The sequence below is a fragment of the Ceratotherium simum genome, chromosome 4 (assembly GCF_057802395.1).
Source record: "Ceratotherium simum simum isolate JZ-2026a chromosome 4, ASM5780239v1, whole genome shotgun sequence".
In the NCBI taxonomy this organism is placed as follows: Eukaryota; Metazoa; Chordata; class Mammalia; order Perissodactyla; family Rhinocerotidae; genus Ceratotherium; species Ceratotherium simum.
This window is the reverse complement of record NC_141903.1, coordinates 85,369,024-85,384,914: the sequence shown is the minus strand read 5'-3', so window position 1 is coordinate 85,384,914 and position 15,891 is coordinate 85,369,024. Positions and strand designations below refer to the sequence as shown.

The following is a 15,891-nucleotide window of genomic DNA, read 5'->3' as shown; positions in this document are numbered from 1 at the left end:
CTGGAGAGGCTGCTCAGGCTTCCCATGCACCGGTCAGGGTGAGGAGCAGCCAGATGGCAGGTTTTACCGAATGAGAAGTAGTAGAGCCTTGATGTGTGCTATTCACAGAGAATCTCTAGAAGGGTTCATGGCCTATATTTCACCCATTACTTTTTTTTTTTTTTTGCTGAGGAAGATTCACCCTGAGCTAACATCCATGCCAGTCTTCCTCTATTTTGTGTGTGGGTCACCACCACAGCATGGCTGTTGAGTGGGGTAGGTCTGTACCTGGGATCCGAACCCGTGAACCCCAGGCCACCGAAGCAGAGCACACTGAACCACTATGCCATGGGGCCGGGCCCATTACTATTTTTTGTTAATGATGATATTTTTAATACTGCAGAATATTGAAAACATAATGTTTTGCACAACTTATGGATTAACCTGGGCTCATAAAATGGATAGCCTTACATGAGTTAATAAGCCAGGAAGAATGAAATGAATTAAGTATTCAACTCAAGAAGTTAGAAAAAGAATGACAAAATAAACTAGGAAACTGTAGGAAGGAAATAAGATAAGAACAGACATTAATAAAATATAGAAAAACAGTAGAATTGATAAAGAGCCAGTTCCAGAGGGAAAAATACTTAATAATACAATCTATCAGTCAGTTTAGTCAAGAAAAGGGGGGAAGCACAAATGCACACAATTAGAAATGGGAAAAATAAATACCACAGATATAGCAGTGACATCTGTGTCCCTTCCTCCCCCTACCTCTGTGTGAGGAGAATGTCATCCGTTACTTTTTGCACACTTCTGATATTCTGATTTAAGGGCATTAGCAATGCCCCTCCTAAATGGGGATTTGGTTTCATTTCCCTATTAAAATGTAACTGAACTGGAGAGAGAAGTGAAGGGTAGCAGAATATGCCAGCCCAAAATATGGACCTTTGGTATATTAATTATTCTGAGCTGTAGGCACTTGAAAAACAGCAAATGCAGGGAGGATCTTTCTCTGAACTCCCCTTATCTGCCTACAGATAGATCCTCCAAAAGGAACTCAATTGTCATAAGTCCCCTCTCGTGGAGTTTCATCAGCCAGGGAGGATGGACCCATGTCACAGGAGAGGAAACTAGAAGTCGACACAACACCCAGACAAACTGTCACAAACTATCACACCTCCCATCTATTCTTCTGAGGGCCCATTCATCTTTCCTAAAAATCACTTACGCTCCCCTAAGAGGCCTACATCTCTTCCCCTATTAAGATAGTATTTAAGTTTGAATTCTAAGCCACCTCAGGGAGTTATCCATTTTTCCTTGGGTATCTCGCATGCATGCATAAGGTATACATGTTAATAAACTTCTTTTTGCTTTTCTCTTGTTAATCTGTCTTTTATTACAGGGGTCTCAGCTGAGAACTCAGAAGAGTAGAGGGGAAATTATTTTTCCTCCCCTACAGAAGGAATCCCCAGAGTGAAATAAATTATTATTACCATCTCCACAATTAATTCTGACCTTCCTAAGTTATAATGGCATATTTGATGTTTTTATAGCCCTGCCTTATTGTATGTAATATGTCATATCAACATCCTTTATCAAATGCAATGGGAAGCCCACACACAACTGTGTGTTTACAAATACTGAAATACTCAATGGCTGAGAAGCCACCTCCTGGTTTGGTTCTCATGTTCTTGTTTTGTGCGTAGGTCTGACGCCCGTCTTCATAAGGATGATACTGACATTTGCTTCAGTAAAACACTCAACTCCTGCAAAGTGCCCCAGATCCGTTATGCCAGCGTGGAGCGCCTCTTGGAGCGGCTGACAGACTTGCGGTTTCTTAGTATCGATTTCCTCAACACCTTTCTGCACACCTATCGGATTTTCACTACCGCAGCTGTGGTGCTGGCGAAGCTTTCTGACATATACAAGAGGCCTTTCACCTCCATCCCTGTCAGGTAGGCCAGGATTTCCTTGTCATGAAAGTATGGCCTTCCTGATTCCTGGTTCTCCGAGCAGATGAGCAGCCCCACTCGGGGGCAGCTCTAGGGCACTGGCTTGCCTTTGAATTTACCATGGCCTGACAGTAGAAGGGGGTGAGTAGAGGTCACATAGTTCCTGAGGGAAGAAGTTGAGAACTCGGAAGTCTCCAAGTGGCCTTTGCTTGCTCTGTGATTATTTGGAAGCTAACTCTATTGTTTTAGACTTTTCTATTTTATTTTATTTTTTAAATGGTGCTTTTCCAATTTTATTTTATTTTGTTTTATTTTTTTGTGAGGAAGATCAGCCCTGAGCTAACATTTGTGCTAATCCTCCTCTTTTTGCTGAGGAAGACTGGCTCTGAGCTAACATCTATTGCCAATCTTCCTCCTTTTTTTTTCCTCAAAGCCCCAGTAGATAATTGTATGTCATAGTTGCACATCCTTCTAGTTGCTGTATGTGGGACGCGGCCTCACATGGCCAGAGAAGCGGTGCGTCGGTGCGCGCCCGGGATCCGAACCCCGGCCGCCGGTAGCAGAGCGCACGCACTTAACCGCTAAGCCACGGGGCCGGCCCTCAAATTTTAATATACTTAAGAATCACCTGAGGGTCTTGTTAAATTGCTAGGTCTGGAGTGGAGCCTGAGCTCTGCATTTCTAACAAGCTCCCCAGAGATGTCAGTGTTACTGGGCTTTGGACCACAGCTTAGTAGCGAGGGACTAGACAAGGCCTGAAAAATATCTGTGTAATTAGACATAGAAGGAACATGTCTCAACAGAATAAAGGCCATATGTGACAAGCTCACAGCTAACATCATACTCAGTGGTAGAAGACTGAAAGCTCTTCCTCTAAGATCAGGAACAAGACAAGGGTGCCCACTCTCACCACTTCTATTCAACATAGTACTGGAAGTCCTAGCTAGAGAAATCAGGCAAGAAAGAGGAATAAAATGTATCAGAATTGGAAAGGAAGAATTAAAATTGTCTCTATTTGCAGAGGATATGATTTTATATATAGAAAATCCTAAGGACTCAACCAAAAAACTGTTATATCTAGTCAATGAATTCAGTAAAGTTGCAGGATACAAAATTAAATACAAAATCAACAGTATTTCTATACTCTAACAATGAAATTTCTGAAAAAGAAATAAAGAAATCAATCCCATTTACAATAGCATCAAAAACAATAAAATACTTAGGAATAAATTTAACTAAGGAGGTGAAAAATCTCTACTCTGAATACTACAAGACGTTGATGAAAGAAATTGAAGAATACACATATAAATGGAAAGGTATCCCACATTCATGGATTGAAATAATTAATATTGTTAAAATATCAATACTATCAAAAGCCATCCATAGATTCAATGCAATCCCTATGAGAATTTCAGTGGCATTTTTTAGAAGTAGAAAGAACACTTTTAAAATTTATATGGAACCACAAAGACCTCAAATAGCCAAAGAAACCCTGGGAAAGAAGAACAAAGCAGGAGGCCTCACAATTCCTGATTTTTGAACTATACTATAAAGCTGTAGTCATCAAAACAGTATGGTACTGGGGTAAAAACAAACAAATAGACCAACGGAATAGAATTGAGAGCCCAGAAATAAACCCAAGAGTATACACTCAACTGATATTTGACAAGGGAGCCAAGAATACTCAATGGAAAAAGTCTCTTCAATAAATGGTGGTGAGATAGATAACTGGATATTCACATGTAAAAGAATGAAACTGGACTCATACCTTACACCACTCACGAAAGTTAACTTGAAATGAATTAAAAACTTAAATGTAAGACCTGAAACTCCTAAAAGAAAACATAGGAATAAAGCTCCTTGACATGGCTCTTGGTAATGAGTTTCTGGATATGACAACTAAAGCACAAGCAACAAAATGAAAAATAAATGCGTGGGACTACGTCAAACTAAAAAGCTTCTGCACAGCAAAAGAAACCATCAACAAAGTGGAAAGACAACATACAGAATGGGAAAAAATATTTGCAAACCATATATCTGATAAGGTGTTAAAATCCAAAATATATAAAGAACTCATACAACTCAATAGCAAAAAAAGAAATAACCCAATTGAAAAAATGGGCAAAGCACCAGAATAGACATTTCTCTAAAGAGGATATATGAAAAGCCAACACGTATGTGAAAAGATGCTCAAAATCACTAGTCATTAGGGAAATGCAAATTAAAACCACAATGAGATATCACCTCATGCCTGTTAGAATGGCCATCATCAAAAAGACAAGAGATAACACATGCTGGCATGGATGTGGAGAAAAGAGAACTCATATGCACTGTTGGTGGGATTGTAAATTGGTACAACCACTAGGGAAAACAGTATGGAGGCTCTTCAAAAATTTAAAAATAGAACTAACATATGATTCGGCAATTCCACTTCTGGGAATATATCCAGAGGAAACGAAAACACTAACTCAAAAAGATACCTGCACCCCATGTTCATAACAGCATTATTTACAAGCCAAGACATGGAAACAACCAAAGTGTCCATTGATGAATGAATGGGTAAAGCAGTTGTAATATATATATACAATGGAATATTATTCAGCCATAAAAAAGAAGGAAATCCTGCCATTTGCCACAATATGGATGGACCTTGAAGGCATTATACTAAGTGAAATAAGTCAGACAGAGAAAGATAAATACCGTATGATCTTGCTTATATGTAGAATCTAAAAAAAAAAACCAAAAACCCACACTCATAGGTCAAATTTTTGGTTACCAGAGGTGGAGGATGGGAGGAGCCTTTGTACCTTTGTCAAAAGGTACAAACTTCCAGTTGTGAGATAAGTAAGTTCTAGGGGTGTAATGTACAGCATGATGGCTACAGCTAACACTGCTGTATGATATATAGGAAGGTTGTTAAGGGAGTAAATCGTAAGAGTTCTCATCACAACAAGAAGTATTTTTTCGCGTTTTCTTTTCTTTTTCTTTTTATTGTATCTATGTGAGAAGACAGATGGTAGCTGACCCTATTGTCATCATTTCACAGTATGTGTAAATCAAACTATTATGCTATACGCCTTAAATTTATACAGTGATGTATGTCAATTGTTTGTCAATAAAACTAGGTTGGGGGAGATTAAAAAGGAAGTGTCTGTTATCCTTTGGCAAGTGTGTGGTATATAAGTAGCACTTAAGAAGGAGAATCCAGCAACAGAAGTGTGATGATATTGTGGCCTTTTAATGTAAGGAACGTGTTCTTGAATGACATCGGGGGAATCGTTTTCACTTAGCTACATCTGTTAAAGCTTTTGCTCTTATTTTTAGGTCGTTGGAATTGTTTTTTGCTACCAGCCAGAATAACAGAGGTGAACATTTGGTGGATGGCAAATCCCCACGCCTGTGTCGCAAATTCTCTTCCCCACCACCACTGGCTGTGTCCAGAACGTCCTCCCCAGTGAGGGCCAGAAAGCTGTCCTTGACTTCTCCCTTGAACTCAAGGATAGGAGCACTGGACCTGACCACCTCCTCGACGTCCAGCAGTCCTACCACCACCCAAAGCCCTGCTGCGTCCCCTCCACCACACACTGGTAAAGTACCGTTGGATCTTAGCAGAGGCCTTTCTTCTCCAGAACAAAGCCCGGGATCTGTAGAAGAGCATGTAGATAACCCCCGCGTGGATCTGTGTAACAAGCTAAAGCGAAGTATTCAAAGAGGTATTACCCAGCTGCCACACCCCACGTTTGCTGGCCACCTGCTTCCTTGCCATCCCTTCTGGAACCCTAGTTCCCTTTCTTTTTGACTTTCCTTCATCTGCATAGAAAGTAGAATGAACACAATTGCTAGTTAGAAGAGAAAATTCCTGTAGTTTCCTCTAGCCTTCGTGGAACGGAGAGCAAGGTTAGCTGTCCTTATGCCTTCTATAGTAAAAGGCTGATTGTAGTCGGTTGTCTGTGGAAGAATGGTGTTATCTGAATGGTTTTACTAGAAGGTTCTTTGTGGAATTTGATTAAGGCTGGTTGGCGAAAGAGCCCAACATGATGCTTTGCATAAAGGTAGGTTGTGGGCACCCTCATCCATGAGCGTGAGCCTCAGAGCCTTCCCCTCCTCCAGTGTCTGCCTTGAGCACCTGTACTGCTTAGCAACCCCCGTCCCTACTAAGGACGACCCAGCTTGGAAGCGTTAAGGTGGTTTCTTCTGTTTAGTTACCAAGGCAATGCTCCGTATTACAACAGAGATATAGGGAGAAAAATAAAATCTGAGGCAGTGTTCATTGTCCATGACACAGCCAAAATGGTTTTTAAAAATGTGGATTAGATCATATGGTTTCCTGATTAAAGTCTCTAATGACTTCCCATCCCACTTAGAACAAAGTGCATTCTCCCTCCCGAGGCTTCAGATCCTGTGACACCTCTACCCTGTCTGTCCCTCCAGCCCCTGCTTCTGCCGTGCTTCCTCACCTACTCGGCTGCTGTCACGTTGATTTCCTTTTTGTGTCTCAGAAACACCTCAGTCATTTCCACCTCAGGGCCTTTGCGTTTGTTCGTCTCTCTGCCTGGACAGTCTTTCCCCATGTAAGCTCATGAGATCAGCGGTCTTGTCTGTCTTGCTCACCTCTGTACCCTCAGTGCCTGGCAGGTAGTAAATTTTTGTTAAATGAATGAATCAAGCACAACACTCAGTAACTAATGGAGGGTCCTGTGGCACGTTGCCTTACGTTCCTCGGCTTGGTACAATGTAGGGGCTGGAGGGGGTGATCCTTGTTGCTTTTATAATCCAGTGTTTCTGTGATGAAAATAAAAAAGGTTTCCCAGCCAAACTAGCAAACAGCTTTTTTTTGCTGTATAATAACTGATTTGCTGATAACATAGTAAAAATGGGGCAATAAATCAGATAAAGTATCCACATTTCAAAGAAGATCACCCAGATGGATGCATAGACCCTTGCTTTTCTATCTGCTTGAAGCTTCTATGTACTTTCTAGCTCAGATTGTTTAAATCAGCTTCCTGAGTGAAGTACTTAATGGAATTTTAACTGGAGTGGTTGTCATCATCAGAAGTAGTACTCTTTTAAACAAGAAATTCTTTAAATTGACAAGTTAGCAAGTAAGGAGGAGGAAAGGGGCAAGACAGTTAAAAAGTCATTAGAACAACAAGCTTCAGCAGAAGCAGGATGATTGTTCTCGGGAATAGTGAGGCGGCGCACGAGCTGACAGGTGCGCCTGGGGCTGGATCCAGCGCCAACGCTTGGGAACCTCCGCGGAGGGAATGACTCAGGAAGGCTTATCTCAGACCTCCCCTCTGGGGCAGGGTGGCCTAGGGAGTAAGTACAGGAATTTCCCAGAATATAGGAAGTTCTTTCCCCTCCTGTATTGGATTGTAGTAGATAGGAGAGGAGAAATCTGGAGACAAGTCTAGATTCTCATGGTATTTTGGGTTAGGAGAGCTTTAGGAATAAGCATGTTAGTGTCAGACATTCGTGGCTCTGAGGCTTTGGTTTGATCGCCCCTGGGGCTGGGATGAGAACACAGTAAAGTCTGTTCAGGAGTCATCACGTGACCGTCTTCTCTGTGCGGGTTGCTGTGCTACAGGCTCCATAATGGAAAATAAGATGGTGCCCTGGCCCCTTATACACTAGGTATGTGGAGAAGGTAGACACCACATAACTATAAGGGCAGATGGCAGGAGGTATAGACAGAGTGATCTGGAAGGTGAAAAGCAGGGGAGATCATGTCTAGTTGAGCAGAATCGGGAAGTGTCGTTGACATGAACCAAGAAGAATGGATAAGTGAGTTGGAGATGGGTGAACTTATGGGCAAAGGGAACATATGAGCGAAGGGCTGATGTCCACCCCCAGCAGTGAAAGCCATTTCTGAGAGCAGGAGACATCACTGCTTCTGAAGGGACAGCTGTTGTCCAGGTCTGATGCCCTGTGCAGCCCTGTAGAGCAGACCCTCTTACTAGTCTTCCTAGGGCTTTTGAGCATTGAGGAAACTTTTTTTTAAACTCTCCTAAAAAATCTTCTTCCTCCTCCTCCTCCTCCTTCTTCTTTTTTGCCATCATAACTGTTTTTAAGTGTACAGTTCAGTAGTGTTAAGTATATTCACATTGTTGTGCAACAGATCTCTAAAATTTTTCGTCTTGCAAAACTGAAACTCTATACCCATTGAGCAACTCTTCATTTCTCCCTGCCCCCCAGCCCTTGGCATCCATGATCTGCTTTTCGTTTCTATAAGTTTGACTGCTTTAGATACCTCATATAAGTAGAATCATACAGTATTTGTGTTTTTGTGACGGGCTTATTTCATTTAGCATATTGTCTCAAGGTTCATCCATGTTGTAGCATGTGCCAGGATTTCCCTCTTTTTTAACGGCTCAATAATATTCCATTTTATATATATTCTGTATTTTCTTTATTCATTAATCCACTGATAGACATTTGGGTTGCTTCCACCTCTAGGCTATTGTGAATAATGCCGCAATATACATGGATGTGCAAATATCTCTTCAAGATCCTTCTTTCAATTCTTATGCAAATATACCCAGAAGTTAGATTGCTGGATCATATAGTAGTTCTATTTTTAACTTTTTGAGGATCTTCCAGACTGTTTTCCACAGTGGCTACACCATTTTATATTCCCACCAACAGTGCACAGGGTTCCAATTTCTCTTCATCCTTGCCAATACTTATTATTTTCTGTTCTTTTGATAGTGGCCATCCTAACGGGTGTGAGGTGAGAATCTTTCTTCTTTTTTGTAATTTCTCAGAGATTGCATTTCAGTCTGGCTAAGGCTTAGTAGTATGGATATTAACTTTTGTCTTTAATAGAGAAGCAAAAGAAAAATTGATTCTTTTCTGTGTCACAGACAAAATACATATTGTAGTTCTAGAGGTCCTCAATCAAGCTGCCTATTGACTATCATAATTAATTCTTCCACTTTAACTTGTTACACATGGATTGTTCCATGATGGTCACCAAGTTCCCTAGTTCTCGTCTTCAAAGCCCGGAGTATGTAACGATGATCCAATGCCACATCATAAAATCTGCTTGGCCTACTGTCTAGGATAGAGGTGTGGTTACTGAGAGGAATGAGTAATTTTTTCCCTGGAGCAATAAGCTGGAAGAAGGTTAGACGCAGGGAGACCAAGATAAATGAGAAAGAACTGGATCAGCCTCCCAGGGAAGGACACTGACAAAGGCGGCAACGACCTGTCATTGCAGGTGTTGGACAGGGGTGGGATCACTGTGGACACAGCTAGCGGTGGCTGGAGAGCTTGTCTTGTGGCAGCATCGATCATTTATGACCAGGGCCAGCAGACAGAGAGGGCCTGTGAATAACGGTGTGGCAGAAATATTAGATTGTCTCTCACATTAGAGAAATAGCTAATGTTGAGGGCTTATTGCTTCTGTTTCTCACTGGATTTCTCCAAAACAAATGATTTGCCGTTAGAATTTCAAGGGTTAGTTTATCCACTTAGTTCACGGGTTAGAAATGTCATTTTGCGGTTCCAGGTCACAGTTAAATGCAGAGCTCCTCTCACTCTGGGGATGGGGAAGTTCCAAGATTGGGTCCACACGGAGCCCATGGCACTTGATGAAGCCCATCAGAGCCAACCTCTACTCCAGAGATGTCAGCTCCTCTGCCCTCAATGTTTCTTAGTCACATCCACCCACTGACATGTCCCCCCTTATCTCTCATTTTTATCATGATTGTCGCCCCCAATCCTTCCATTAAGCACTTTGTTTTTGGCCACTTCTTTTCATCTTTATTTCACCTCCCTTTCTGTAGCTGTCTTTTGATTACTTTTAACGTATTTACTTCCCATCTTGTTCTTAAAAGTATTTAAGGTGGTACTTCAAAAGGGCACATGGTACAACTGGATTAAAAATAAAATAGATAAGGAAATCAGGCAATGGAGAAAAACTGGGTGAAAAAAAAGGGTATGGTTAGTGAACAAAGGAATACTGTGTGGTCCTCTGCAGTTCCTGGCCTCGTCCTGATTTTGGTTCTGAATGTAATCAATTACATGATTCATATTGAAAGCTAAGAATAGACTGGTGTGCAGGCACATCTTTTCCTGCTACTGAAACTTGAGAACAATTTATCCTGTGGCTCTTCATAAAGGAGACACTGAGTAGAAATCTTAGAATTAATACTGGGGGCTAGGGAGCTCTTTGGCATCTTTCTGAATAGGTGAAACAAAGGAATCAGAGACTTTGTTTTTTTTTGCATTGGAATACGGGCAATATTGGTCACGAATAGTCCTAGGAAAGTCATGGGTGAAACACTTTTCTTCAGTGTCAGTCTGACAAGTTCTGTGTGTGTGTGTGTGTCTGTGTGTGTGCGTGCACAATGTCTGTAGAAGCCAAGAGTGCTGCTGTGTTAACTCTGCTGTCTCGTCTTAAAAATTCCAACTGGCAAAGAAAGGGAGACACTGATCTGTCTTTAATTTGAAAGATGTTTGCGTGTGCCTTGCATAATGTTAACACTTAAAACAGTTGGCAAACTTGAATAAGAATCCTGTGCCAAGAGTTTATACATTTTCTGCTTTTCCCTTCAGGATACAACTCCACACAACCTCATTGCATAACACCAGCTTTGCCTATTAGGTCCATGCTGAGGCTCTCTCACTGCCGTCTAGCTAGCCAGTTTTAGGGTATGCTTTTTGAAAAATGCTAGTGACTTTTGTCCAATTTTATTGACTCTGCAATTGTAATGCCAGATTTGCAATATTTCCTGGCAAGAGAACTTCAAATGACATGAAGGGAAAGAAGAGAAATAGGAAATATCCCTCAAAATGAGCAAGACTATGAACTTCTCAGGGAAAAAATAATGCAATTTATTTCTCCCCACCCAGTCCCAAGATCTATTCCAGGCTCACCCAACATGTGTTAGTGCCCCGCCTTCTTCCTACCAGGCAGTCCCCTCCTTCTTCTTCCCTGGGTTCTTCTAAAAAGCACAAATATCAGCCCAACTCTCATCCAGATTCCACCCAATGGTGGGATCTCAACAAAAATCAAGCCAATGGCAGGCAAGAAAGGAGAGCCATAGGGCGGCTCGCTGCATTTAGGCCCGTTACTCCATCAGGGTTCACTTGGGCCATGGCGGTGCAGCCCGCAGCTCTAGCGTCTGTTTCTGTGTCCTTAGTTTGAAAATTGCCTGCCTGTGGGCTGAAAGTGCTCCCAATTTTAGCGTTTGTTTTGAGCCCGCATCTGCCCACTCGTCCTGCAGACAAAGCTCTTTGCATGGAACTTGACTGAAAGTGAACATGCCAGAGGGGAATGCTGCTTTCCCCCCCACCATGCTCGCGTGGTTTCTCCTCGCTGTGGGTGCCTGTTGCTTACAGTGTTATTCTTTGCTTTCCTCTTCTTTCAGTGAACATTCGGGGCCTGTCCAGCTCTCTCGCTGGGAAGTTTTTTGGGTTCAACATAACTGCTGACTAAATGATTTTCTCATTTGCCTCAGAGGACTGAATGGTTGAATCAGACCAAGGACGTGCGTTTGATATTCTGCTTGCTCTTGCAGAGCAGATGCCTTCCATTACTGAATTTTGAGGAAGTTATTTAGAAAATAATAAAACTAACAGCTAAGCACGGATTTTTTTGTCTGCATTATGCATCATTGCCGGCTTTGCTGTAATTATGTCATTCAAGGAAAGAGTCTAACCATTTCCCTTCCCTGGCCCTTTTGCATTTCAAAAGAGCAGAATTGTGGCCATATTTCAAAAGGAGTAAATCACTTGCAAGTGTAAAAATGGCTTTGTATGAAGTCATTAGGGAGTCTGTAAAGTTTATTGAGTGACATCTTGAATGGCCTAGCAAAGGGAGCTGAGTTGAGAGTAGTTCTGCTGACACTAATATAAAATTAGTGGAGGTGACACAGCTTCTATTGGTTAATGAAAAGCCCAAGGAAAAAGAAATAGAAGAGTTGTTGGAAATTGATGAAGTTTTTGTAGTGCTTTCCCTCGAAAGAACACACACAAAGTTGTAGTTTTACCTGGTTAATAGGCAGTGGGAGGGGTATGGTAACAGCCTAACTGCGACCCTAGAATGATGTTTCTTTTATTCATGGGATGTTAGCTGCAGTGAAGACACTCACATGGTCTTAAAACCTCCCAACTGTTCATTGTAAAAATTTCCACTTGCCTTCTGCTGTTCTGTAGCCTTAGATCAGGGCTATCCAATAGAACTTTCTGGGAGGATGGAAATGTTCTCTCTGTGCTCTTCAATATTGCAGCTGCTAGCCACAGGTGACTTCTGAGCACTTGAAATGTGGCTAGTGGAAGGGAAGAACTGAAATATTAATTTAACTGTAGTTAATTTTAATTTAGATTTACCTAGCCACATTTGGCTAGTGCTACCCTTTTGAACAGTGCAGCTCTAGATCTTTAGGTGCCCCCAAAGCTTCTTTGGGGGTCACAGTGGTCGAGATTCAAACTTTAGTTGGTGAAAGGGGGCAACCCAAGCAAAGAACAGTGAAGTCCCAATTTTGATTTACAATCTGGAAAAGTCCCTCTCTCCTCACTCTAGGAAGGCAGAAACATTCTGGAGGGCGGGGGACCCACTGCATATCCCCTGTTCTTTTTAGCACCTGCTGCTGTGTTGAACAGAGAGGGGCTTGGTAGGACCAACCAGGCTCAGCAGGGTCGGCAAGATGAGGTAGAGAAGATCCATGTTTAGCTTTAGTGTCGTTAGCGTTCTGCCAGGAGGAATGACTCAATTTCATGTTAAAACCCTTTAAAAATATAGACTAATATGAAATGCTTATTATCCATAACTAACTTTTGTGTTTCTATGCATGATACTGACAAGAAGCTCTTGAACTCATGGCCTGGTTGTTAAAATGCATGATATTTTAAAGCAGCAGTGCTAGAGTCTGCACCAGTGGACCGAGCAGGAGTGGAAAGCTCCCCGGCGGCGGATGCCCCAGAACTTTCACCTAGCAGGTCACCCTCGACTCCTCGACACCTCCGCTATCGCCAGCCTGTAGGTGAGGCTTGGAAAGGGACTCAGAAATCTAAGAGGGAAAGATGATCTCCAACTCCTGAGCCTTTTGTTTGCTTTACTGTTTCATTCTCAAAATATTTTTTAGTCTCAGTTATGAAAATTAGTTGGAAGCAAATATTGTTACTGTAGGACCAAATAGTGGAAAAATAAATGATTGGAGAATATGACATCAGCATAAACAATATTTATTTGTCTCCATCATTACGTTACACTTTGTGTGGAGTAACATGAATCAAGAGGCCTGTTCTTAGGTGATTGGTAGTTGAAGAATCTCAGTGCTGGTTTTACCAAACTGTTCCCAGACTCTGATACCTTACCATGAATTCCAATGTAGTCTGTATTGAATAGGCTTGTCTGGGACACCAAAATTTGGAGGGGGCCTTATTAGGAACACTATTTCACCTAAAATAAGGTCCAGTTGCATGGGACCCCAGTCATCATTATTGCATCATATATACCAGTGGCAGAAACGGGTATATTTTCTATAGTTACGAAAATTATAAAGCATTCTCCCATAATTTGTTTTAGAACATACCAAATGTCTTCTAATTGGAGGAAAAACTATCAGAACAAAATGTACAAGTCTTTTATCTCCCCATTGCTCAAATAGATATATCCAAATAACGGTTGTTTTTGAAATATTTCCTTTTTTCTCCTCAAGCCAATTATTTCAATGCAGAAGGGAAAATTATTCAGTTACAAAACCAAATTCACTCCTAGTAACCCAAATTAAATGTAGACATTTTTTGGCTCTTACTCTCCTGCTTCAAGTAGGGCAGTTCAGCAAAAGATCGAGTGCATGGCTCCAAATGGTTGTTTCATTTGTGGCCTTAGCTGCATGGTGGAAGCTATTGTTATTGCCATCAGCTGCAAGAGAAACTAGGCTGGGTCAGGCTATTGTCAGAAGATGTGCCCTGATGGATATTAGCCCTTGGGGAGTGGACTGATTTCAGGCTCCTGGTCAATCATGGGTCATTCTGATGTTTGGGTGGTTCTCATAAATGAAGGTGACAAGCTAGACTTCCCTAGCTTGTTATAGGGAACGTGGAATTAGCCTCGTCTCTTTACTATTCTGAGAGCCTTGGTCACTCAAAGCCTTGGTAACTTCCTTGACCATTGCCACTTGGGACAGACCCCCTTGAGTTCATCATAACCTGGAAGAGTTTGGGGCCAAAGCCCATGGAAGCAAACCTCTACCAAGGCAAGAGAGAAATGCTATTCACTGGGTTACTGTTGTTAGGGCTCTGTGTTATAGTCTCTTTCCATGTATTTATATTCATAGATAAAATTTTTAAATTTATATAAACATTATTTGGAAATCCTCATCCTGTGTGTGGATTAACTAAGTCCTTTATTTCTTCCTTGATATGCCTAAATCATAGAGACATAGGAACATAGAAAGGAAGCTGAAATCTGTGATAATATGGAGGATCCAAATGGGGAAAGTGGCACAGATTTTCGCACTGTGGAGCTAAAATTTTGTCTCTTCATCTGTGTACTTGCCACCTTTTTCCACAAATGTTTTAAGGCTACTGCTGAAGGAAAGGGTAGAGCTGTTCTGTGCTTTTGTGCTTGGGCACATTAAGCAGCTCTTTGCTTCCTCACTTATTTATTGATTTTAAACATGGCTATGTAACTCTAGGGTCAAACTAATAAAAACCCTTCAGGTCAGACTCACAGTGAGCTATTTTCACTAAAAGCCTGAGTGAGGAAAAACAGTGAGATTGCATTAGCATTATCAAATATGAAAAAAATATCTGAGGAGTGAAAGGGACTGCAGAAAGGTGCTCAGTGCATCCTTTGGATTTAGAATGCGTCCCTACTTTTAAAGGTGTTTTGAGAAGAAAATTCTATTGGTGACATGATGTAGAATATATTTTTAGAAATTTTTTTTTATATTGAGATATAATTCACATTCCATAAAGTTCACTCTCTTAAAGTATATAGTTTAGTGGTTTTTATGTATTCACAATGTTGGGCAGCTATAGCCACTATCTTATCCGAGAACATTTTCATCACCCCCCAAAATAAACCCTGTAACCGTTGTAGTCACTCCCCATTCCTATCTCCCCCCAGCCCCTGGCAACCACTAATCTATTTTCTGCCTCTATGGATTTGCCTATTCTGGACATTTAATATAAATGGAACCATACAATATGTGGCTTTTTGTGACTGATTTTCACTTAGCATGTTTTCAAGGTTTGTTCATGTTGTAGTATGTATTAGTACTTCATTCTTTTTTGTGGCTAAATAATAGTCCCTTGTATGGATGTACCACATTTGGTTTACCCTTTTGTCAGTTGATGGATAGTTGATTGTTTCTACTTTTTGGCTATTATGAATAATGTCTTTATTATGAATAATGGCTATTATGAATTATGCTGCTATGGATATTCATGTATAAGTTTTGTGTGGACATATGTTTTCATTTCTCTTGGGTATATACTTAGAGTGGACTTGCTGATGTAGAATCTTATTATTTGCCTATTAACAAGGAAAATATAGAGTATTGGGCCCAACCCTTCATCCAGTGCAGGAATGAAAATGAGAATTTCCATCACAGAATATTATCCATCTGCCTCACCGTGCCATTTCCATTCTTTTTAAATAACCAGGACAGACGGCTGACAACTCCCACTGCTCTGTTTCGCCTGCTTCTGCCTTTGCAATTGCCACAGCTGCAGCAGGACACGGGAGTCCACCCGGTGAGTAGAGATGAGCAGCCAAGTACAGACACATGGAAACTTATATGAGATCAGTGGGCCTCGCCTGCCAGGGTCTTGGGGATACACTGGGCAGCTTGGTAAGAATGCCCATTCCCAGCTCCCATTCTAAGTCAGTGTGTCTGGGTGAGACACAGGTCGTCTGTGGGTGACACTTTTGAGAACTTCTGTATCAGACAAGGATGTGTTATTTCTCCCATGTTGTTTTATAAAGTTCTATAACCTTTTT

At 41.4% G+C, this 15,891-nt stretch overlaps 1 protein-coding gene across 3 annotated transcripts in view; it reads left to right on the top strand.

Moving 5' to 3' along the window:
* Positions 1-15,891, top strand: part of RASGRF2 (Ras protein specific guanine nucleotide releasing factor 2) — a 215,651-nt gene that overhangs the window by 118,426 nt on the left and 81,334 nt on the right. For all 3 annotated transcript variants that reach the window (XM_087430100.1, XM_087430098.1, XM_087430099.1), the window contains 4 exons: positions 1,689-1,937; positions 5,259-5,647; positions 12,797-12,922; positions 15,555-15,644. In XM_087430100.1, coding sequence (XP_087286226.1) covers positions 1,689-1,937; positions 5,259-5,647; positions 12,797-12,922; positions 15,555-15,644 — 854 coding nt within the window. The remainder of the gene's footprint in view (positions 1-1,688; positions 1,938-5,258; positions 5,648-12,796; positions 12,923-15,554; positions 15,645-15,891) is intronic.